The following is a 26,707-nucleotide window of genomic DNA, read 5'->3' as shown; positions in this document are numbered from 1 at the left end:
ATCGTGAGCCAGAATTTTAGTTGATTAACGTTAAACGTATAAAATAGTTTCCAATAATTTATTTAAGTTTATAGTTCGTACTTTAAAAGATAAATTAATGACTTTATTTAAGTTTATAGTTCGTACTTTAATAGAACACCTTGCTATCGTCTTTGCTTTTGACAAATTTCGTTCATATCTCGTTCTAGCTAAAACGGTGGTCTATACCGACGAATCTGCTCTTAGATACCTATTTTCGAAACAAGATGCCAAAACACGATTAATCCGTTGGATCTTACTCTTACAAGAGTTCGATATTGAAATCAGAGACAAAAAGGGAGCAGAAAATCTCGCCGCTGATCATCTTTCTCGTCTTGAAAATCCTGAATTAGAAGTTCTAAATGAATCGGCCATACAAGATAACTTTCCTGATGAATATCTATTAAAGATAGATTATAGTGAAATTCCATGGTTTGCAGACTATGCAAACTACTTATTATGTGGGTTCCTTGAAAAAGGGTTGTCGTACCAAAAACGAAAGAAATTCTTTAGTGATATAAAACACTATTTCTGGGAAGATCCACATTTATTCAAAAGTTGTCCCGATGGAATAATACGCCGATGTGTATTCGGAGATGAAGCCAGTCAAATTTTAAACCATTGTCACACAGGACCAACAGGAGGGCATTATGGGCCTCAACTCACAGCAAGAAAAGTTTACGATGCTGGATTCTATTGGCCTATAATTTTCAAAGATGCACACCTTCTTTGCAAATCCTGTGATGCTTGTCAAAGGGCCGGAAAAATAAGTCAACGTGATGAAATGCCACAAAATGTCATTCAAGTATGTGAAGTATTTGACATTTGGGGTATTGACTTTATGGGTCCATTTCCAAAATCTCATAATAATCTCTACATTCTCGTTGCCATTGATTATGTATCTAAATGGGCGGAAGCACAAGCTCTCCCAACTAACGATGCACGAGTTGTAGTCAACTTTTTAAAACGTCTTTTTGCAAGGTTCGGAACATCGAAAGCTTTAATAAGTGATGGGGGTACTCATTTTTGTAATAATCAACTTGAGAAAGTTCTCAAAAGATATGGAGTAACTCACCGAGCTTATCATCCACAGACAAGTGGACAAGTTGAAAATACCAACCGAGCTTTAAAACGTATTCAAGAGAAAACCGTAGGATCAAATCCGAAGGAATGGTCCATGAAATTGGAGGATGCACTCTGGGCTTTTAGAACAGCCTACAAAACTCCAATTGGAACCACACTTTTTAGACTCGTTTACGGAAAAGCATGTCATCTTCCAGTAGAAATTGAACATAAAGCATTTTGGGCTTTGAAGACATGTAACCTTGATTTACATGAAGCCGGACGTCTACGGTTAAGTCAACTAAACGAATTAGAAGAATTAAGACATGAAGCATATGAAAATTCGTTAATATATAAAGAAAGAAAGAAGAAATGGCATGATAAAAGAATCAGAAGTTCAAAAGAATTTAAAGAAGGAGACAGAGTTCTTCTTTTCAATTCACGATTCAAGCTATTTCCTGGAAAATTGAAATCAAGATGGTCTGGACCATTCATAGTTAAGAGAGTTTTCCTGTACGGAACAGTAGAATTAATAAATTCAAGTGGAGTTGAATTTAAGGTTAATGGTCACAGAGTTAAACATTACATAGATAATCCAATGAAAGTTGAAGATGAAGTTAATCACAATTTCGACACCACAGCTAACTAAGTGTGGGAAGGTTCGAATCTTTTTAGGGTAATATGTATTTCTGTTAGAGTTAGATATTCTGTTTTCGTGTAGTTTCCTAGAATGGAATCCGAATGGTCTTTCCCTAGCAGACCCTAAAGAACTAGTCTTCTCCCCCCATTCTGAATTTTTATTTTTTTTAGGTTTTACGAGATGAAGAATTCCTTTGATCTGAACCATGGTCTAATGCTACATGCTATGATTACTAAACGTAATAATGACACACTTCCGAGTGAACTGGTATCATTCATAAGAGGCAAAATGGACGGAGTAAGAAAAGAACTCAGAAAAGATCATCATAAGATATATTTTGGTAAAGGAAAATCAAAATCCGCAACTAAAAGAAGAGCACGACACCTTGAAAGATGTTATAAATGCTGAAAATGGTCACACGAAGGTAAATGTTCAAATAATCAAACATATTCAAATACCGAATTTGTTACTCTATGCAGAGAAGGACCGTTCATATGTTTAGAAGAAAAGATATTGAAGAATCGAGGTTATGCTTACGTAGCTATGGAAAACCAAATCACACAACTCTCCTATGAGTCGGCTAAAGCAGGTCTCTGAGAATTCTTTCTCACAGGTAAGTATGTACAGTTTTTATTTTTATTTTTATTGCTTTTAACCTTTTGATAATAAATGCTGAATCGTTCGTTATAAAATATTAAATTGGTATTCAATAAAATTAGGTATGCGTAACCGAAATTATTGATATCATACAAAAATTTATTACATCACTGCGAAATTTACCGTTTATTCTTAAGGTATAAATATCTTTAATCAATCAATCCAAAAATATTTCAGAAATTCGTCAGGATTAAAAATAGGTTATGGAACCAAAATTACTTTACCGAAAAGAGGAGCGTATATTTTTGATAATATTTGATTGATTAAAGTGGGATAAAAGACCAAAAAGATTTTTAATTTTAATTTTTACCATGTTTTTAAAATTAATATATAAATATTAAATTAATATCGTAAACTTTTTAAAATCAATATATTTAAGTTTGTAAATATTTAAAAAATTAATATTTTTAATATAAGTTTGTATGTATAAAAATGATATTTATATGAATTTTTAATTTTATGCATTTTAAATTTAAGTTTGGTGTGAATTTAAAAACAAAAAATTACTATATTTCATTAAGTTTAAAAAAAATGATTTCTAAAATTCATCGTAAGTTGAAGACTAGGTCTTTGAACCGAAATTGCTTTACCCAAGGGCGGGACAAGAAATTTTATTATCATTATTTTTAATCTTATTGATCTAAAGTATGCCAAAAATATTAAAAAAAAAAACCCGAAAATCTTTTCTTTTAAAACAATCACTTTAAAATGACAAATTTTAAAATTTTGTCGAGGGACGGACTAGGTAAACTTACCGAAACTACCTCTACCTAAAGTAAAAGGAAACCAAATGTTAAAAATTATTCATTTAAATTGTTTTAATAAATAAAGGTTTTATATTAAAAAAAATATTATGTATATATTTGTTTGTAGTTTATATTATGTACAAAACACGGTAAAATAGCACACTTTCAAAAACTGGCATTATGTTCAGCAAAAGCTATTAATTTTAACGACAAGACGTAAAATATCAAATGTGATATAAAACAATAGGTTTGCAAACTCGGTATTTTTAATCATTTTTCTACACTAATCACCCTCATGAATTTAAATTTTTACTGATTTCTTGCAAATGAGAGCATTGCAAGATCTCAAGTGTGGGGAAGGGTTATAAATTCTCTCGGGTTTACACTTGGTTTAATTGCCAAATTTTGTGAAAATTTGAAAAAATTTCAACTAAATGAATTCAAAATCATGTTTATACATATTTATGAACGATGAAAACTAGGTGTTAATACCGAAATTATCGTTACCTCGGAAAGGACATAAATTGAGAAACACCCTAAAATGCTTGAATTCATTTAAAATGGAATAAAGGAGAATAAAAAGGCAAAGAAAAAACTAAGTGTGGGGAGAATGTACCAAGTTATTCAATAAAACTATCTATCACATGTTTCTGTAAAGTTTATTGCAGGTGCTTTTGTTTTGGACTAAATTAACTGTTTTACCCGTAATATTATAATAAAGATAAAAGAAAAGATGGATCTACACAATGAATCAATTCCATCATTAAAAGGAAGTAAAGTCTTCCGAAAAAGAAACGCGCTTCTTGATTTAGGTCAGGAAGTTGTCGTCCAAACCAGTTGTAGAGTCTACGAAAAACCTTGAAAATTTTTCTCGAAAATCAGCTGGAAATCCACGAACCTCAGCATCAAATAGGGTTGCCAAGTGGTCAAACTTATCCTAACCATGAGAGGATCTGTCTCGTACAATGGGGGGCACCGTGCAAATTATCTTGATAAGACTAATGAATCAGATCCCCAGAAAGGATAATCTCCTTAAAAGATCAAAAATCAGCTTTTAAGACTGATATTACTCAATCCTTGAGATTGACCTTAAAGATTGAGATTTACAAACTCATGGAATTCGATGATATCTAAACTCGAGCTTGAACGAGAAAATATTTTGATCAAAATTACAAACCGATTTGTTTTCTGAAAACCCATTTTCAATGCGTTCATTACCATTGAACGTAAAATCCTAGGAATTCACCTGAAATTCATTAGGTCACCTGAACTAAATCGGGTTTCAATCGTAAGAATGGTGGTTGCATAGCATGGTCAAAGACAGGACCTTGTGCCAGACCAAAAAACTATAGGGTGAGCTTTACTATTGCTCCTACAAAGGATAGTAATTGCATCCGACACGTTATAGACCATAATTAAAAGCATGTCACGGGACATTGCCTTAACATTTGCTTGTTCAACGCTTTCCTTTACAACCGGATGGTAGTTTACCGAAAGGTAATATACGGAGCAAGTATACTGGACGTGTTGCTTTCCCAATACAAGGTTAGCAAGTGGGTGACACAAAACCGCAAGTTTTGAGCTAAAATTTTAAATATGAAACCCACACAACCCACAAAACAATTTGCAAACACCGGTGAAGGGTTATTCCGGAAAACTTATCTAGGGTAAAAGCTAGATTAAATTTTCCAAAGATCAAATGTTTTCATAAAGATCCAATTTCCTTAAGGATCTAAATTTTCATAGTCATGTGGGACTGTAAACCACATCGTTACTACCATTGTTCATACCACCGTATAGAAATCACTGATGTACAAAGTGTGAAGAATAAAGAAGTGATTCTAGTATTTTTATTTCAAGACTATATTCCTTGAGGACAAGCAACGTTCAAGTGTGGGAATATTTGATAATGCTAAAAATGAACATAAATTTCATAGCATTATCCCTCAAGAAAGACAAGCTTTTAGTTGCAATTATTCTATTTACAAGTGATATTCGTTTAAATAATAAAAGGTGAAGACAAAAGACAGATTCGACGATTTGAAGACGCAAACGACCAAAAAGCTAAAAAGTACAAAGTACAATCAAAGTGGTTCAAATTATTGATGAGAAACGTCTAAAAGTTACAAGAGTACGAGCCGCAAAACGCAAAATACAAGATATTAAATTGTACGCAAGGACGTTCGAAAATCCAGAACCAGGACCAGAGTCAACTCTCAACGCTCGATGCAATGGACTAAAAATTACAAGTCAACTATGCACATGAATATAATATAATATATAATTAATTCTTAAAAATTATATATATATATTATATATTATATTAAAACCGTCGGCAAGAAGAAAACAAGCAAATGTGAGTTGGATTCCCAGGCCATGCGATCGCATGGCCAGAAGGCACAAATGCCATGCCATTGCATGGAGCAAAAATGTTGGTGACATCCTATAAATTTCGCAGTTTTTGGTCGAATGTAAAACACATCTTTCTCTACTCTCTATCTCACTTAATATATATATATATTTATAATTATAATTATAATTTTAATTTTAATTTACTAATAATAAGGGTATGTTAGCGAATGTTGTAAGTGTGTAAGTCGAAATTCTGTCCGTGTAACGCTACGCTATTATTAATCATTGTAAGTTATGTTCAACCTTTTTAAATTAATGTCTCGTAGCTAAATTATTATTATGCTTATTTAAGCCAAAGTAATCGTGATGTTGGGCTAAAATATTAAAGACGGGATTATTGGGCTTTGTACCATAATTGGGGTTTGAACAAAAGAACGACACTTGTGGAAATTAGACTATGGGCTATTAATGGGCTTTATATTTGTTTAATTGAATGATAGTTCGTTAATTTAATATAAAGATTTACAATTGGACGTACCTATAAATAACCATATACACTCGATCGGACACGATGGGCAGGATATTTATAAGTACTAATAATCGTTCATTTAACTGGACACGGGAATGGATTAATAGTCAATGGACTTATTAAAACAGGGGTGAATTATATACAAGGAAAATTGGTGTAATTATAGTTTAAGTCCCCAATTAGTTGGAATTGACTTCGGATATAAGGATAATTTGACGAGGACACTCGCACTTTATATTTATGACTGATGGACTGTTATGGACAAAAACCAGATGGACATATCGAATAATCTATGACAAAGGACAATTAACCCATGGTAAAATCAACACGTCAAACATCATGATTACGGAAGTTTAAATAAGCATAATTCCTTTATTTCATATTTCATCGCAATTTTATTTATTGTCATTTTATTTATCGCACTTTAATTTATTGCACGTTAATTATTGTCATTTACTTTACACTTTAAATTAAGTCTTTTATATATTTAATATTTTACATTAGGTTTTAACTGCGACTAAAGTTTTAAAATCGACAAACCGGTCATTAAACGGTAAAATCCCCCTTTTATAATAATAAAACTACTTATATTTGTATTTATATTTATACAAATATAGTTTTAAAAATATAGCGTTAAACTTGGCTAAAATCCCGGTGGAACAAACCAGACTTACTAAAAACTACACTACTGTACGATTATGTACACTGCCTATAAGTGTTGTAGCAAGGTTTAGGTATATCCATTCTATAAATAAATAAATATCTTGTGTAAAATTGTATCGTATTTAATAGTATTTCCTTGTAAAAATTAATAGTATTTTGTACCCCTTCGCTTTAACATCAAGTATTTTTGGCGCCGCTGCCGGGGAACTTCTTAAACGCCGAAAGCAAAACGCTATATATAAAAAAAAAAGATGTTTATTAAGTTTTAATTTCTTTTTTGTGAAAATACGTTTTAAATATTAAAAATACAAGAATATAAAAAGAAAAATAAAATATATATATTTTTAAGAGTTGTTCAAAATATATAAATTATAAAGTATTTTTTTTATTTCTATTTTAGTGTCTAAATATAAGTTTTATTTAAGTTATATAAATATTTTATATAAATATAAAAACCGAAGAGAAAAAAAATTAAAATTGTATTCGGGCTACACTGTAGCAGCCCAAACAATCTGGCACGATTTCCTAATTCATGCGACCGCATGAACTTTTATCTATCACTCCATGTGATCGCATGGAGTGATTTGACTGCCCTGATCCTAGTACGTACGAAATTAGGGTTAAGTATATTATTAATTATTATTATTTAATCCTAATTAGGTTTTAATTATTTAATTAGTTTTTAATATTAGTTTTAGTTTTATTATTTAAATTGTAATATTAAGTTTTAAAAGTTTTATTAATATATAAAAATTAATACTTTTATAAAATAAATATAAAAATAATATTTTTATAAAAATAAGTAATTTTATCACTTTTTATATCTTTTTATATTTCGTATCTTTTTAATCGTTTATCCGTAAATTGTATTTTTATCGTTCATAATTAGTTTTAAAACTAGTATTTTGCCGTAGTTATTTTTATTTCTAGATTTTTAGGCTTTGCCGTAAAATCCCTTAAGTACTTTTTCTTTAGACTAAGATTTAGGTGCTTTAGAATTTTGCGACGCCGTTTTTAGTTTTAGTACCTTTTTAAGTTATTGCATTTTTAGATATAGAGTTCCTTTTAAGCTTTAATACCTTTAGACGTAAGTTTTAATTCTTAGTTTTTAGACTTTTAAGTTTCGACGCGCTACGTTCTTTTTATTATTTTTCGACCATTTATTTTTCGACGTTTTTCTGACGCGCTCTTTTTCTTTCTTATTTCTCGACGCTCTAAGTTTTTTTTATAGGACATAGAATTTTCTATTTCTTCTCTAAAATTTCTTTAAACTTCAACGAAAAAATTATTTTAAGCGGTTAAATTGATAGACATCCAAAATTTTCTGGTTCGTAGTAATAGTTGGATTTGTTAGTGGCGAGTTTTGGGCTTCCGATTTAAAGGGTCCTGGCTACCTGCTGCATCTATTGGCTATTCGAAACGTGGGCAAAATCAGAAAAGTCTATTAATTTGATAACTTATATAATTTTTATCTTTTATAACTAATAGGATATTCAGTGAATGCACCGAGCAAAACGTTCACCACCTTTCATACGTTCACCACCTGTAACTCGATCAAGACATCTAGCCAATATTGTCGCCGTTGATTTTTCTTTAGAATCGTCATCCAGTCAACCAAGTACTCCAATTCAAATTTTCGATAATCCATTTTTTGAACCAGACCTCACAATTGAGAATCCGGAGGATATTCAGGGACAATTCCGAGATCCTGAACTACTAATCTTTCCTCCGGAACCACCAATCATTCAAACAGAGATTGTCGAAGAATAAACCATTAAATCAGAATCCTCTAGTGATTCAGATTCAACAAACTCAATAATGGAGAATCTGGAACCTCTAAGTATGGAAGACCGAATGAGAGATAAACGCACTGGCCAAGGTCACGCAATTACTCAACCAGACATTAATGCGCCAGATTATGAAATTAAAGGACAAATCCTACACATGGTGACTAATCAATGCCAATTTAGTGGTGCGCCAAAGGAAGATCTAAATGAACATCTTCGTACCTTTAATAGGATCTGTACTCTATTTAAAATAAGAGAAGTGGAGGATGAACAGATATATCTCATGTTATTTCCCTGGACTTTAAAGGGAGAAGCCAAAGATTGGTTAGAATCGTTACCTGAAGGGGCGATTGATACATGGGATGTCTTAGTTGAAAAAATTTTTAAACAATTCTTTCCGGCATCTAAAGCCGTGAGACTTCAAGGAGAAATTGTTACGTTCACGCAGAAGCTAAATGAAACTCTATATGAAGCGTGGATAAGATTTGAAAAGTTATTGAGAGGATGTCCGCAACATGGTTTAGACACTTATCAAATAGTACAAATATTCCACCAAGGATGCGACATCACTACAAGTTATAGCAGCTGGTGTTTCCATTATGAAGAAAACCGCAACTGAAGCTTACAAAATTATTGATAACACTGCTTCCCACTCACATGATTGGCACCAAGAAAAACATATTGTTAGATCATCTAAAGCGGCTAGAGCCGATTCTAGCCATGACTTTGATTCCATTTCCGCAAAGATAGATGCTATCGAGAGACGAATGGAAAAGATGACTAAAGATATTCACTCAATACAAATTAGTTGTGAGCAGTGTGGAGGACCACATTTGACAAAAGATTGTCTCAGTATTGAACAAACAATGGAACAAAGAGAGAATGTTTCATACATAAACCAAAGGCCTGGAAATAATTATCAGAATAATTATCAACCGCCAAGACCAATCTACAATCAAAATCAGAACTATAACCGAAATGTTTCATACAGCAATCAACAAGGTCCTAGCAATCAACAAGTATCTAACAATCCTTACAATCAGCAAAGACCTATTTTTCAAAACAAACCACCACAAACCGATGATAAAAAGACAAATTTAGAAGATATGATGTCAAAGCTAGTTGAATCTCAAACGCAGTTTTTCACATCTCAGAAACAAACGAATGAACAAAATGCTCAAGCATTTAGAAATCAACAAGCTTCTATTCAAAACTTGGAACAAGAAGTAAGCAACCTAGCAAGGTTAATAGGTGAAAGAAAATCGGGAAGTCTACCTAGCGATGCAAATGCTAACTCCCAGAATGAAACAGCTAAAGCCATTACCACAAGAAGTGGTATTACACTTAAACCATCTAAAATGCCTGTAATTTCTGATGACTCTATTCCTACTCTACAAGAACCACAGCCTGAGCAAGATAAGGAAACAGAACCGGTAGTTAAAAAGGTTAATGAAGATAACACAGTTAAGGCTAAACCTTATGTTAAACCATACCAACCACCACTTCCTTACCCGAGTAAAATGAGAAAAGAAAGACTTGAAGCCGAGCAATCCAAATTCTTGGATATGTTTAAAAAAATAAATGTAAATCTTCCTTTCATTGATGTGATATCAGGAATGCCAAGATATGCTAAATTCTTGAAAGATCTAATCACAAATAGAAAGAAAATGGAAGAACTCTCGGCTGTTACTATGAATGCTAATTGTTCTGCAGTACTGTTGAATAAGATACCAGAAAAATTATCAGATCCAGGAAGTTTCACAATTCCATGTTTTCTGGGTAGTCTTAGTTCAATAGAAGCATTGGCAGACTTAGGTGCTAGTATAAATCTAATGACGTATTCACTATACGCTAAACTAGACCTTAGAGAATTGAAACCAACACGAATAAGTATACAACTAGCCGATCGATCAGTAAAATATCCTAGAGGGATAATGGAGAACATGCTAGTTAAAGTTGGTACTTTAGTATTTCCAGTAGATTTTGTTATTCTAGACATGGAAGAAGATTCTCGAGTTCCTCTCATATTAGGAAGACCATTCTTAAATACAGCTAAAGCAATAATAGACGTGTTTGGTAAGAAACTGACCCTAAGTATAGAGGACGAGAGTGTTACCTTTTCTATTGATAGAGTCATGCAACAACCGCAATCTGCAGATGATACATGTTATTATATTCAAACTATGGATTCACATGCAGAATTGTTAGAAGAATTTCCAGAATTACAAGGAACGGGAGAATGTTCATTAGGAGAAGGAACTGAACCAATTAATGAAGCTGAAATGTTAGCCGCACTCATGGCTAATGGATATGAACCAACAACAGAAGAAATTCAAATGCTAAAAGAGGAAGATAGATATCGATACAAATCATCGATAGAAGAACCACCGACATTAGAGTTAAAGCCACTTCCAAACCATTTGGAATATGCTTATTTACATGGTGAATCTGAATTACCTGTAATAATATCGTCTTCTCTTACTAAAAATGAAAAATCTCAACTCATTTCTGTGCTAAAAGCTCATAAACCAGCTATTGCATGCAAGATTCATGATATTAAAGGCATAAGTCCTTCGTATTGCACACATAAAATCCTTATAGAAGAAGGTCATAAAACGTATGTGCAACGCCAACGAAGACTAAATCCTAATATGCAACATGTTGTTAAGAAAGAAATTATTAAACTGCTAGATGCAGGTTTAATTTATCCAATCTCTGATAGTCCATGGGTAAGCCCAGTTCAATGTGTACCTAAGAAGGGTGGCATGACTGTCATCACAAATGAAAAAAATGAGCTTATTCCTACTAGGATTATAACAGGATGGCGTGTTTGTATTGATTATAGAAAATTAAATGACGCCACCAGAAAAGATCACTTTCCCTTACCTTTCATTGATCAAATGTTGGAAAGGTTAGCCGGAAATAGTTACTATTGTTTTCTTGACGGTTTTTCCGGATATTTTCAAATTCCAATAGCACCCGAGGATTAAGAGAAAACCACGTTCACGTGCCCTTATGGTACTTTTGCTTACAAACGCATGCCATTTGGACTTTGAAACACCCCTGCAACCTTTCAAAGGTGCATGATGGCGATTTTTCACGACATGATAGAAGAATGCATGGAAGTTTCCATGGATGACTTTTCAGTTTTCGGTGATACATTTGAGTCATGTCTAGTTAATCTTGAACGAATGCTTATTAGATGCGAACAATCAAATCTAGTTCTTAATTGGGAGAAATGCCATTTCATGGTTAAAGAAGGCATCGTTCTTGGTCATAAAATTTCAAAGGAAGGAATTGAAGTGGATAGAACTAAAGTAGATGTAATTGTTAAACTACCACATCCCACCAATGTTAGAGGAGTTAGGAGTTTTCTAGGGCATACCGGTTTTTACAGACGTTTCATAAAAGATTTTTCTAAAATTGCCACTCCTATGAATAAACTCCTAGAAAAGGATGCTCCATTCATCTTTTCAGATGAATGCATCAAATCTTTTAATATTCTTAAAGAAAAACTCACTAATGTGCCGATCTTGATAACTCTAAATTGGAATCTACCGTTTGAATTCATGTGCGATGCAAGTGATTTTGCAATGGGAGCCGTTTTAGGACAAAGGATTAAAAAACGATTTCAACCTATTTATTACGCTAGTAAGACTTTACAAGGAGCACAAATGAATTATACAACTACTAAAAAAGAACTCCTTGCTATCATCTTTGCTTTTGACAAATTTCGTTCATATCTCGTTCTAGCTAAAACGGTGGTCTATACCGACCATTCTGCTCTTAGATACCTATTTTCGAAACAAGATGCCAAACCACGATTAATCCGTTGGATCTTACTCTTACAAGAGTTCGATATTGAAATCAGAGACAAAAAGGGAGCAGAAAATCTCGCCGCTGATCATCTTTCTCGTCTTGAAAATCCTGAATTAGAAGTTCTAAATGAATCGGCCATACAAGATAACTTTCCTGATGAATATATATTGAAGATAGATTATAGTGAAATTCCATGGTTTGCAGACTATGCAAACTACTTAGTATGTGGATTCCTTGAAAAAGGGTTGTCGTACCAAAAACGAAAGAAATTCTTTAGTGATATAAAACACTATTTCTGGGAAGATCCACATTTATTCAAAAGTTGTCCCGATGGAATAATACGCCGATGTGTATTCAGAGATGAAGCCAGTCAAATCTTAAACCATTGTCACACAGGACCAACAGGAGGGCATTATGGGCCTCAACTCACAGCAAGAAAAGTTTACGATGCTGGATTCTATTGGCCTACAATTTTCAAAGATGCACACCTTCTTTGCAAATCCTGTGATGCTTGTCAAAGGGCCGGAAAAATAAGTCAACGTGATGAAATGCCACAAAATGTCATTCAAGTATGTGAAGTATTTGACATTTGGGGTATTGACTTTATGGGTCCATTTCCAAAATCTCATAATAATCTCTACATTCTCGTTGCCATTGATTATGTATCTAAATGGGCGGAAGCACAAGCTCTCCCAACTAACGATGCACGAGTTGTAGTCAACTTTTTAAAACGTCTTTTTGCAAGGTTCGAAACACCGAAAGCTTTAATAAGTGATCGGGGTACTCATTTTTGTATTAATCAACTTGAGAAAGTTCTCAAAAGATATGGAGTAACTCACCGAGCTTATCATCCACAGACAAGTGGACAAGTTGAAAATATCAACCGAGCTTTAAAACGTATTCTAGAGAAAACCGTAGGATCAAATCCGAAGGAATGGTCCATGAAACTGGAGGATGCACTTTGGGCTTTTAGAACAGCCTACAAAACTCCAATTGGAACCACACCTTTTAGACTTGTTTACGGAAAAGCATGTAATCTTCCAGTAGAAACTGAACATAAAGCATTTTGGGCTTTGAAGACATGTAACCTTGATTTACATGAAGCCGGACGTCTACGGTTAAGTCAACTAAACGAATTAGAAGAATTAAGACATGAAGCATATGAAAATTCGTTAATATATAAAGAAAGAACGAAGAAATGGCATGATAAAAGAATCAGAAGTTCAAAAGAATTTAAAGAAGGAGACAGAGTTCTTCTTTTCAATTCACGATTCAAGCTATTTCCTGGAAAATTGAAATCAAGATGGTCTGGACCATTCATAGTTAAGAGAGTTTTCCCGTACGGAACAGTAGAATTAATAAATTCAAATGGAGATGAATTTAAGGTTAATGGTCACAGAGTTAAACATTACATAGATAATCCAATGGAAGTTGAAGATGAAGTTAATCACAATTTCGACACCACAGCTAACTAAGTGTGGGAAGGTTCGAATCTTTTTAGGGTAATATCTATTTCTGTTAGAGTTAGATATTCTGTTTTTGTGTAGTTTCCGAGAATGGAATCTGAATGGTCTTTCCCTAGCAGACCCTAAAGAACTAGTCTTCTCCCCCCATTCTGAATTTTTATTTTTTTACGTTTTACGAGATGAAGAATTCCTTTGATCTGAACCATGGTCTAATGCTACATGCTATGATTACTAAACGTAATAATGACACACTTCCGAGTGAACTGGTATCATTCATAAGAGGCAAAATGGACGGATTAAGAAAAGAACTCAGAAAAGATCATCATAAGATACATTTTGGTAAAGGAAAATCAAAATCCGCAACGAAAAGAAGAGCACGACACCTTGAAAGATGTTATATGTAGTGACCCGAACTTTTCCATGTTTATATATATTAAATGAAATTGTTATTTACTTGATTAAGTGTTTCCAACATGTTAAGCAATCAAACTTGTTAAGACTTGATTAATTGAAATAGGTTTCATATAGACAACTGACCACCCAAGTTGACCGGTGATTCACGAACGTTAAAACTTGTAAAAACTATACGATGACATATATATAGTTATATATATAGTTAACATGATTTTATTACAAGTATGTATCTCATTAGGTATTTTAACAATGAGTTATATACATAAAAATGAGACTATTAATTTAAGAAACTCGAAAACGATATATATAACGATTATCGTTATAACAACGTCTTACTAGGTACATATGAATCATATTAAGATATTGATACACTTGTTTAATGATGTTAAATGATAAGTAAATATATTATTAAGTGTATTAACAATGAAATACATATGTAAAAATAAGACTACTAACTTAATGATTTCGAAACGAGACATATATGTAACCATTATCGTTGTAACGACATTTAACTGTATATATATCATACTAAGATATATTATATATCATAATATCATGATAATATAACAATTTAACATCTCATTTGTTATAATAAATAATGGGTTAACAACATTTAACAAGATCGTTAACCTAAAGGTTTCAAAACAACACTTACATGTAACGACTAACGATGACTTAACGACTCAGTTAAAATGTATATACATGTAGTGTTTTAATATGTATTCATACACTTTTGAAAGACTTAAAGACACTTATCAAAATACTTCTACTTAACAAAAATGCTTACAATTACATCCTCGTTCAGTTTCATCAACAATTCTACTCGTATGTACCCGTATTCGTACTCGTACAATACACAGCTTTTAGATGTATGTACTATTGGTATATACACTCCAATGATCAGCTCTTAGCAGCTCATGTGAGTCATCTAACACATGTGAGAACCATCATTTGGCAACTAGCATAAAATATCTCATAAAATTACAAAATATGAGTAATCAGTCATGACTTATTTACATGAAAACAAAATTACATATCCTTTATATCTAATTCATACACCAACGACCAAAAACACCTATAAACACTTTCATTCTTAAATTTTATTCATCTAATTGATCTCTCTCAAGTTCTATCTTCAAGTTCTAAGTGTTCTTCATAAATTCCAAAAGTTCTAGTTTCATAAAATTAAGAATACTTCCAAGATTGCAAGTTTACTTCCAAGTTTTCTAAATCCATTCCAAGTAATCATCCAAGATCAAGAAACCTTTGTTACTTACAGTAGGTTATCTTTATAATACAAGATAATAATCATATTCAAACTTTAATTCAATTTCTATAACTATAACAATCTTATTTCGAGTGGAAATCTTACTTGAAATTGTTTTCGTGTCATGATTCTGCTTCAAGAACTTTCAAGCCATTCAAGGATCCTTTGAAGCTAGATCTATTTTTCTCATTTCTAGTAGGTTTATCCAAGGAACTTGAGGTAGTAATGATGTTCATAACATCATTCTATTCATACATATAAAGCTATCTTATTCGAAGGTTTAAACTTGTAATTACTAGAACATAGTTTAGTTAATTCTAAACTTGTTCGCAAATAAAAGTTAATCCTTCTAACTTGACTTTTAAAATCAACTAAACACATGTTCTATATCTATATGATATGTTAACTTAATGATTTAAAACCTGGAAACACGAAAAACATCGTAAAACCGGATTTACGCCGTCGTAGTAACACCGCGGGCTGTTTTGGGTTAGTTAATTAAAAACTATGATAAACTTTGATTTAAAAGTTGTTATTCTGGGAAAATGATTTTTATTATGAACATGAAACTATATCCAAAAATTATGGTTAAACTCAAAGTGGAAGTATGTTTTCTAAAATGGTCATCTAGACGTCGTTCTTTCGACTGAAATGACTACCTTTACAAAAACGACTTGTAACTTATTTTTCCGACTATAAACCTATACTTTTTCTGTTTAGATTCATAAAATAGAGTTCAATATGAAACCATAGCAATTTGATTCACTCAAAACGGATTTAAAATGAAGAAGTTATGGGTAAAACAAGATTGGATAATTTTTCTCATTTTAGCTACATGAAAATTGGTAACAAATCTATTCCAACCATAACTTAATCAACTTGTATTGTATATTATGTAATCTTGAGATACCATAGACACGTATACAATGTTTCGACCTATCATGTCGACACATCTATATATATTTCGGAACAACCATAGACACTCTATATGTGAATGTTGGAGTTAGCTATACAGGGTTGAGGTTGATTCCAAAATATATATAGTTTGAGTTGTGATCAATACTGAGATACGTATACACTGGGTCGTGGATTGATTCAAGATAATATTTATCGATTTATTTCTGTACATCTAACTGTGGACAACTAGTTGTAGGTTACTAACGAGGACAGCTGACTTAATAAACTTAAAACATCAAAATATATTAAAAGTGTTGTAAATATATTTTGAACATACTTTGATATATATATGTATATATTGTTATAGGTTCGTGAATCAACCAGTGGCCAAGTCTTACTTCCCGAAGAAGTAAAAATCTGTGAAAGTGAGTTATAGTCCCACTTTTAAAATCTAATATTTTTGGGATGAGAATGCATGCAGGTTTTATAAATGATTTACAAAATAGACACAAGTACGTGAAACTACATTCTATGGTTGAATTATCGAAATCGAATATGCCCCTTTTTATTAAGTCTAGTAATCTAAGAATTAGGGAACATACACCCTAATTGACGCGAATCCTAAAGATAGATCTATTGGGCCTAACAAACCCCATCCAAAGTACCGGATGCTTTAGTACTTCGAAATTTATATCATATCCGAAGGGTGTCCCGGAATGATGGGGATATTCTTATATATATGCATCTTGTTAATGTCGGTTACCAGGTGTTCACCATATGAATGATTTTTATCTCTATGTATGGGATGTGTATTGAAATATGAAATCTTGTGGTCTATTGTTACGATTTGATATATATAGGTTAAACCTATAACTCACCAACATTTTTGTTGACGTTTAAAGCATGTTTATTCTCAGGTGAATACTAAGAGCTTCCGCTGTTGCATACTAAAATAAGGACAAGATTTGGAGTCCATGTTTATATGATATTGTGTAAAAACTGCATTCAAGAAACTGATTTCGATGTAACATATTTGTATTGTAAACCATTATGTAATGGTCGTGTGTAAACAGGATATTTTAGATTATCATTATTTGATAATCTACGTAAAGCTTTTTAAACCTTTATTTATGAAATAAAGGTTATGGTTTGTTTTAAAAATTAATGCAGTCTTTGAAAAACGTCTCATATAGAGGTCAAAACCTCGCAACGAAATCAATTAATATGGAACGTTTTTAATCAATAAGAACGGGACATTTCATTATAAATGCTGAAAATAGTCACATGAAGGTAAATGTTCAAATAATCAAACATATTCAAATACCGAATTTGTTACTCTATGCAGAGAAGGACCGTTCATATGTTTAGAAGAAAAGATATTGAAGAATCGAGGTTATGCTTACATAGCTATGGAAAACCAAATCACACGACTCTCCTATGAGTCGGCTAAAGCAGGTCTCTGAGAATTCTTTCTCACAGTTAAGTATGTACAGTTTTTATTTTTATTTTTATTGCTTTTAACCTTTTGATAATAAATGCTGAATCGTTCGCTATAAAGTATTAAATTGGTATTCAATAAAATTAGGTATGCGTAACCGAAATTATTGATATCATACAAAATTTATTACATCACTGCGAAATTTACCGTTTATTCTTAAGGTATAAATATCTTTAATCAATCAATTCAAAAATATTTCAGAAATTTGTCAAGAGTAAAAATAGGTTATGGAACCGAAATTACTTTACCGAAAAGAGGGGCGTATATTTTTGATAATATTTGATTGATTAAAGTAGGATAAAAGACCAAAAAGATTTTTAATTTTAATTTTTACCATGTTTTTAAAATTAATATATAAATATTAAATTAATATTGTAAACTTTTTAAAATTAATATATTTAAGTTTGTAAATATTTAAAAAATTAATATTTTTAATATAAGTTTGTATGTATAAAAATGATATTTATACGAATTTTTAATTTTATGCATTTTAAATTTAAATTTGGTGTGAATTTAAAAACAAAAAATTACTTTATTTCATTAAGTTTAAAAAAAATGATTTCTAAAATTCATCGTAAGTTGAAGACTAGGTCTTTGAACCGAAATTGCTTTACCCAAGGGCGGGACGAGAAATTTTGTTATCATTACTTTTAATCTTATTGATCTAAAGTATGCCAAAAACATTATAAAAAAACCGAAAATCTTTGCTTTTAAAACAATCACTTTAAAATGACAAATTTTAGAATTTTGTCGAGGGACGGACTAGGTAAACGTACCGAAAATACCTCTATCTAAAGTAAAAGGAAACAAAATGTTAAAAATTATTCATTTAAATTGTTTTAATAAATAAAGGTTTTATATTAAAAAAAATATTATGTATATATTTGTTTGTAGTTTTTATTATGTACAAAACAGGGTAAAATAGCACACTTTCAAAAACTGGCATTATGTTCAGCAAAAGCTACTAATTTTAACGACAAGACGTAAAATATCAAATGTGATATAAAACAATAGGTTTGCAAACTCGGTATTTTTAATCATTTTTCTACACTAATCACCCTCATGAATTTAAATTTTTACTGATTTCTTGCAAATGAGGGCATTGCAAGATCTCAAGTGTGGGGAAGTGTTATAAATTCACTCAGGTTTACACTTGGTTTAATTGCCAAATTTTGTAAAAATTTGAAAAATTTTCAACTAAATGAATTCAAAATCATGTTTATACATATTTATGAACGATGAAAACTAGGTGTTAATACCTAAATTATCGTTACCTCGGAAAGGACATAAATTGAGAAACACCCTAAAACGCTTGAATTCATTTAAAATGGAATAAAGGAGAATAAAAAGGCAAAGAAAAAAACTAAGTGTGGGGAGAATGTACCAAGTTATTCAATAAAACTATCTATCACATGTTTCTGTAAAGTTTATTGCATGTGCTTTTGTTTTGGACTAAATTAACTGTTTTACCAGTAATATTATAATAAAGATAAAAGAAAAGATGGATCTACACGATGAATCAATTCCATCATTAAAAGGAAGTAAAGTCTTCCGAAAAAGAAACGCGCTTCTTGATTTAGGTCAGGAAGTTGTCGTCCAGCCCAGTTGTAGAGTCTACGAAAAACCTTGAAAAGTTTTCTCAAAAATCAGCTGGAAATCCACGGACCTCAACATCAAACAGGGTCGCAAAGTGGTCAAACTTATCCTAACCATGAGAGGATCTGTCTCGTACAATGGGGGGCACCGTGCAAATTAGCTTGATAAGACTAATGAATCAGATCCCCAAAAAGGATAATCTCCTTAAAAGATCAAAAATCAGCTTTTAAGACTGATATTACTCAATCCTTGAGATTGACCTTAAAGATTGAGATTTACAAACTCATGGAATTCGATGATATCTAAACTCGAGCTTGAACGAGAAAATATTTTGATCAAAATTACAAACCGATTTGTTTTCTGAAAACCCATTTTCAATGCGTTCATTACCATTGAACGTAAAATCCAAGGAATTCACCTGGAATTCATTAGGTCACCTGAACCAAATCGGGTGTCAACCGTAAGAACGGTGGTTGCATAGCATGGACAAAGACAGGACCTTGTGCCAGACCAAAAAACTATAGGTTGAGCTTTACTATTGCTCCGACAAAGGATAGTAATTGCATCCGACACGTTATAGACCATAATTAAAAGCATGTCACGGGACATTGCCTTAACAGTTGCTTGTTCAACGCTTTCCTTTACAACCGGACGGTAGTTTACCGAAAGGTAATATATGGAGCAAGTATACTGGATGTGTTGCTTTCCCAATACAAGGTTAGCAAGTGGGTGACACAAAACCGCAAGTTTTGAGCTAAAATTTTAAATATGAAACCCACACAACCCACAAAAACAATTTGCAAACACCGATGAAGGGTTATTACGGAAAACTTATCTAGGGTAAAAGCTAGATTAAATTTTCCAAAGATCAAATGTTTTCATAAAGATCCAATTTCCTTAAGGATCTAAATTTTCATAGTCATGTGGGACTATAAACCACATCGTTACTACCATTGTTCATACCGCCGTATAGAAATCACTGATGTACAAAGTGTGAAGAATAAAGAAGTGATTCTAGTATTTTTATTTCAAGACTATATTGCTTGAGGACAAGCAACGCTCAAGTGTGGGAATATTTGATAATGCTAAAAACGAACATATATTTCATAGCATTATCCCTCAAGAAAGACAAGCTTTTAGTTGCAATTGTTCTATTTACAAGTGATATTCGTTTAAATAATAAAAGGTGAAGACAAAAGACAGATTCGACGATTTGAAGACGCAAACGACCAAAAAGCTAAAAAAGTACAAAGTACAATCAAAGTGGTTCAAATTATTGATGAGAAACATCTAAAAGTTACAAGAGTACGAGCCGCAAAACGCAAAATACAAGATATTAAATTGTACGCAAGGACGTTCGAAAATCCGGAACCGGGGCCAGAGTCAACTCTCAATGCTCGACGCAACGGACTAAAAATTATAAGTCAACTATGCACATGAATATGATATAATATATAATTAATTCTTAAAAATTATATATATATTATATTATATATTAAAACCGTCGGCAAGAAGAAAACAAGCAAATGTGAGCTGGATTCCCAGGCCATGCGATCGCATGGCCAGAAGGCACAAATGCCATGCGATCGCATGGAGCAAAAATGTTGGTGACATCCTATAAATTTCGCAGTTTTTGGTCGAATGTAAAACACATCTTACTCTACTCTCTATCTCACGTAATATATATATATATATATATATATATATATATATATATATATATATATATAATTATAAATTTAATTTTAATTTTAATTTTAATTTAATAATAATAAGGGTATGTTAGCGAATGTTGTAAGTGTGTAAGTCGAAATTCTGTCCGTGTAACGCTACGCTATTATTAATCATTGTAAGTTATGTTCAACCTTTTTAAATTAATGTCTAGTAGCTAAATTATTATTATGCTTATTTAAGTCAAAGTAATCGTGATGTTGGACTAAAATATTAAAGACGGGATTATTGGACTTTGTACCATAATTGGGGTTTGAACAAAAGAACGACACTTGTGGAAATTAGACTATGGGCTATTAATGGGCTTTATATTTGTTTAATTGAATGATAGTTCGTTAATTTAATATAAAGATTTACAATTGGACGTACCTATAAATAACCATATACACTCGATCGGACACGATGGACAGGATATTTATAAGTACTAATAATCGTTCATTTAACAGGACATGGGAATGGATTAATAGTCAATGGACTTATTAAAATAGGGGTGAATTATATACAAGGAAAATTGGTGTAATTATAGTTTAAGTCCCCAATTAGTTGGAATATTTGACTTCGAATATAAGGATAATTTGAAGAGGACACTCGTACTTTATATTTATGACTGATGGACTGTTATGGACAAAAACCAGATGGACATATCGAATAATCCAGGACAAAGGACAATTAACCCATGGTAATAAACTAAAATCAACACGTCAAACATCATGATTACGGAAGTTTAAATAAGCATAATTCCTTTATTTCATATTTCATCGCAATTTTATTTATTGTCATTTTATTTATCGCACTTTAATTTATTGCACGTTAATTATTGTCATTTACTTTACGCTTTAAATTAAGTCTTTTATATATTTAATATTTTACATTAGGTTTTAACTGCGACTAAAGTTTTAAAATCGACAAACCGGTCATTAAACGGTAAAATCCGCCTTTAATAATAATAATACTACTTATATTTGTATTTATATTTATACAAATATAGTTTTAAAAATATAGCGTTAAACTTGGCTAAGATCCCTGTGGAACTAACCGGACTTACTAAAAACTACACTACTGTACGATTAGGTACACTGCCTATAAGTGTTGTAGCAAGGTTTAGGTATATCCATTCTATAAATAAATAAATATCTTGTGTAAAATTGTATCGTATTTAATAGTATTTTGTAGTAAAAATATAACTATTTCGTATACACCTCTACGCACATCAGCACCGGTATACTTTCTGGCTTGAATTTTAGCAGAGGTTCTTTGTTGAGGTTCCTTAGACTGATATTAATTACACACTATCCCCTGAATCATCTCTGGAGGTTCCTTGTGGTTGTATCTGAAGTTCTGTGAGATTAGGGTTTAGTGTGTGTTTTCAGTGTGTGTAAGTCTTGAAACATCTTAATCTTCGTATATGAATCAGATGGGCTTCTAGGTTCTTGATGGATCTTCATATATGTGTCTTGGATAAGTGCTGACATCTCTGGTTAGTGATCTTGAGCTCTTGTGATGGTCTTCTAGGTCGGTTCTCTGAAATTAGGGTTAGAAAACCATAATTTAGGCTCTTTTTACAGCTTTTCCGCAAAGTAAGCTTTTAAAGTCATGTTTAGCAAAACTTAGTAGATTGGTGCGTTTAATGAACTATTTTGCTTGAAAACATGTAGAATACAAGTGGATATCGTTAGTAAAATCATGACATTTTACCTGATATTAGGGTGTATGTGAGGTATTTACTCTTCGTTGGAGATTCCCCGAAGGCAGCAAAGATGGACTTTGCTGTACGCCACCGAGAGTAAGTGGTCGGCAAGTATGGGCATGCCGGATGTGTAGATCGAGTGTTCAGAGTATATCCTCGCAAACTGATTTCCTCCTCTATTTGTAGAAGTATAATTACACCTTTTGAGGTGTTGTGGGTTTTCCATGTATTATGGAAAGATTTCTCAACTTCCATAAATGGGTCTTTGCAAAGGAAAGTGAAGTTGTCTCTTGCTCAAGATAGGTGTGGCGGTAGCAGAGCTAATTCCGATTCATAGAGGTTGACTTTGTTTGATTGAGGTTTTTGGTGCACCTTATCCAAGGCCACCGCTCCGTTACTAAATGTGACTATTACTTTGTGCTTGTATTTGGGTTTGCTTCGGAGATTATCCAGTGTCAAAAAAATATTTGTATGCCGAAGGTTGGATACACTATAACTAAGTAAACGTATTTCTTAGTCAGGGCCGTTTCAACAATTTGAAGGTCCTAGACGAAAATAAAAATGAGCTCATATATACCTTCAAATTTTTTACTACACATAAAAAAATAGTACTCAAATTTATCAATTTATTTACTTACATTGTATTTAACTATTAAAAATAAGGTATTTTAACTTTAATTGACAATTTTTTATTTGATTTAATTAAATATATTGAGAAAAATATTTACATATTCAAAATTTTGGGCTCTTTTAAATTTTTGAACCCTAGGTGGTCGGTCGCCTATCTTACCTATGCTCGAAGACACCTCTGATCTTAGTTGTTCTAACCAATTTTGCTATATTAATCTTATGTTGTGTATATATAACTCGATGTCAATTGTTAGATAAACGATTTAGGTAATGATCTTTGTTTATATTCCTTTGTTAAAGCTAAGTAAACGTATGTCTTCGTTGTTTTAACAAGTTTTATTATATCACTCTAATGTTTCCTATGTCGAAACATAATTATATGTTACACTGAATTTGGTCAATTACATAGTAAGAATGTGAAGCCATTTTGATTGTTAGGGTGTTAATATTTGAATTTTGTTGCTGTGAATTAGAATTAATTCTTTTAACAACCCACTGGTCCCCATATGTTTCTTATTTACATGCAAGGCCATTCCATATTTTAACATTTTTAAAAGAACTTAGCTACTTTATATCAGTGCTACATCAACGCAAAAAACTTTAATAATCTTTTAACTAAACACTTTCTATCTACAACTAAATAATACCAAAAAAATATATCCATAAAATATAATATGTACAAGTAGTGAAGCAAATAGTACAAAATAAAATAATAGAGACCCCACATATATCCGTTAGCCTTCCGTTGCAGGATTCATTAACACACCTACTAACAACTTGCTACCTATCTATGTTATTAACATCCGTTAGCAAAGAGTTTTCACGGAAGATATAGGGAATTGCCTAACTATTTGTATCTACGTATGTTTTAATCATATTTTACTGTAAAAAGTATATAGTTTTTTTTTTTTTTTTTGGTTCAAAAAATTTAGCTAAAAATCATGGCTCTCTCCAAAGAAATTCATTTTTATGTAAAAAATTTTCCTATAATATATATATATATATATATATATATATATATATATATATATATATATATATATATAGAATTTCAAATGAGAACCAACAAATTAGTGAGAACTTTGAGAACCAAAATACATAGCGATAAAAAAGTCATTTACAAATATATATTGACAATCTTCCAGTTTCATTCTTCTCTTAAAACTACAACAGCGGTTATCCAACGATAATTGCCACAGCGGTTATGGATTTCCAGTTATACACATCGGTCTTACTATCAAACGTATCCCATTTCAAAGACTCAATCAGTATCATATCCACAATTAAAATTCAATTGATTAATTGCCGAATACTATTATCGTTTTTTATTAATTCCAAATGTCTGATATTGAAGATGAATTGGACCAATTGCATAATGAAGATCTTCAAAATACTGATGGAGAAGCAAACCAAGTAGCAGTTTTTGACTCTCTGGATTTGGAACCTATTAATGTTGTTAACGAAATATCGAGCCCTAATCGCATTGAAGGTAAGCGCTTTTTTCTAGTTTTTGATATTATCATGTGACTTTAGTTTTTTGTGAATCAGTATGTGTTTTTTAATTTAGGTCACTAGTTGAATGTATACATTAATATAATTACAGTCATGTTTATCAATTTTATTAAATTGAAATCTGTAACTGACTTGTGTCAAATTCATTACTAATAAATTATTGTGGTTACAGACCATTTATGAGTTAGTTCATATGTTGCAATAACTGTTAATAATAGGTGCATTTACTTCAAGTGTTCCATTCTACACGCCTAAAGGGAGCATATATTTCATACCTGAAGTTGAAACGACTTACAAACCAGTTATAGGAACAACGTTTAACTCAATTGAGGAAGCATTAGTTTTTTATCAAAGTTATGCCGAAAGAGCTGGTTTCACTGTTAGAAAATACACAGCTAAACATAAAGCAAATGGGGATTTATCTCATAGGTTATTTGTGTGCAACAGACAAGGTAAACCGAATAAGAAAACAGATGTTGATTCATTACAACATGTTGTAGGGGGGACAACAGTCAACAACAGAATGTTAATGTCGAAGAGAATGGTGCGCATAATATTAAAAAAAACCTACATGTCAAAGACGAAACTCGAACATAAAAGTAACAGATTGTTATGCTAGAATAAATCTGAAGATGATTGAGGGAACAAATAAATGTCAGGTATATGGCTTTGTAGAGAATCACAATCATGTACTTGATATACCACAAGATAAACATTTCACAAAAGTACATAGACAGTTGGAGTATGAAGACCGGCGTTTTATCCAAACAGTGGGTAAGAACAATATCGAACCCGTCAAGGCATACCGTCTACGTGCTTGCCTTAAAGGAGGATACGATCAAGTTAGGGGAACTGCTGTTGATTATAAGAATCACCAAAGAGATGTGAATGTTTGTATTGGAGAAAGAGATGCCCAAATGTTGATCGACAGGTTCAGCAAGAGGAAGTTAAACAATCCAGAGTTTTGTTTTCACTACAAAACTGAGAAAGATGAGCTAGTGGGTTTATTCTGGGCTGATGAGACCTCCTGGTTTAATTACCAGGAGTTTGGCGCTGTGCTAGCTTTTGATGCTACATACAATACCAACAGGTAACAAATATAGTTTGACTTATGCTTGCCAATATGCTTTAGTTGGTGACTGTGATATTATATTTGTTTGAACATCTGTGTTTATGGTATGATCTGATGTTCACTTGTTCACTTTATATATTTTTTCTTTTTAAATTTTAAGTGCACTTCAGTTCACAGATTTGTGTACCAAGGACCACATAACAACTGTTTGGTGTGTCATACTAGTTGAATTTCTATAAAACATAATTAAAGTGTTTGCCAATAATGTTAACGTTTTTTTTTACACATTACATATATCTTTTTCTGTATTTTATTAGGTACAACATGGTGTTCGTTCCATTTACTGGTGTGGATCACCACAATAAGTATGTTACGTTTGGTGGTGGTCTTCTTAAGCACGAAACTATAGAAAGTTATCAATGGTTGCTTAAGGCCTTTTTAAAAGTGCGTCCAAATCAACCCCAATTAGTTCTTACGGACCAGGACCCGGCCATGAAAGAAGCTATTAAAAATGTGTTGTCTGAGTCTACACACAATCTAATAACCCGTCCTAATCCATCCGGACGAATACATTACAATTGATTACATCGCGAGGTACTTGACCTCTATATGATACATTTTACTAACATTGCATTCGTTTTTGAAAAGACAATCTTTCATTACA

General features: G+C 32.0%; 1 protein-coding gene and 1 non-coding gene across 2 annotated transcripts; one reads left to right on the top strand and one right to left on the bottom strand.

The window, feature by feature from the left end:
* Positions 1–8,869: 8,869 nt before the first annotated feature.
* Positions 8,870–8,976, bottom strand: LOC139887285 (small nucleolar RNA R71). The gene has a single exon (XR_011773123.1). It is a non-coding gene; the product is annotated as a small nucleolar RNA R71 (small nucleolar RNA).
* A 15,821-nt stretch (positions 8,977–24,797) lies between these two features.
* LOC139842769 (protein FAR1-RELATED SEQUENCE 5-like) lies at positions 24,798–26,065 on the top strand. The gene is made up of 3 exons (XM_071832876.1): positions 24,798–24,948; positions 25,190–25,515; positions 25,631–26,065. Exons 1-3 carry the CDS (start codon positions 24,798–24,800, stop codon positions 26,063–26,065), a joined length of 912 nt encoding a protein of 303 aa, XP_071688977.1.
* Positions 26,066–26,707: the final 642 nt, after the last annotated feature.

This window comes from Rutidosis leptorrhynchoides, chromosome 1 (genome assembly GCF_046630445.1).
Source record: "Rutidosis leptorrhynchoides isolate AG116_Rl617_1_P2 chromosome 1, CSIRO_AGI_Rlap_v1, whole genome shotgun sequence".
Lineage (NCBI taxonomy): Eukaryota > Viridiplantae > Streptophyta > Magnoliopsida > Asterales > Asteraceae > Rutidosis > Rutidosis leptorrhynchoides.
Note: the sequence above shows the minus strand (reverse complement) of the source record. Positions and strands in the feature narration are given on the sequence as shown.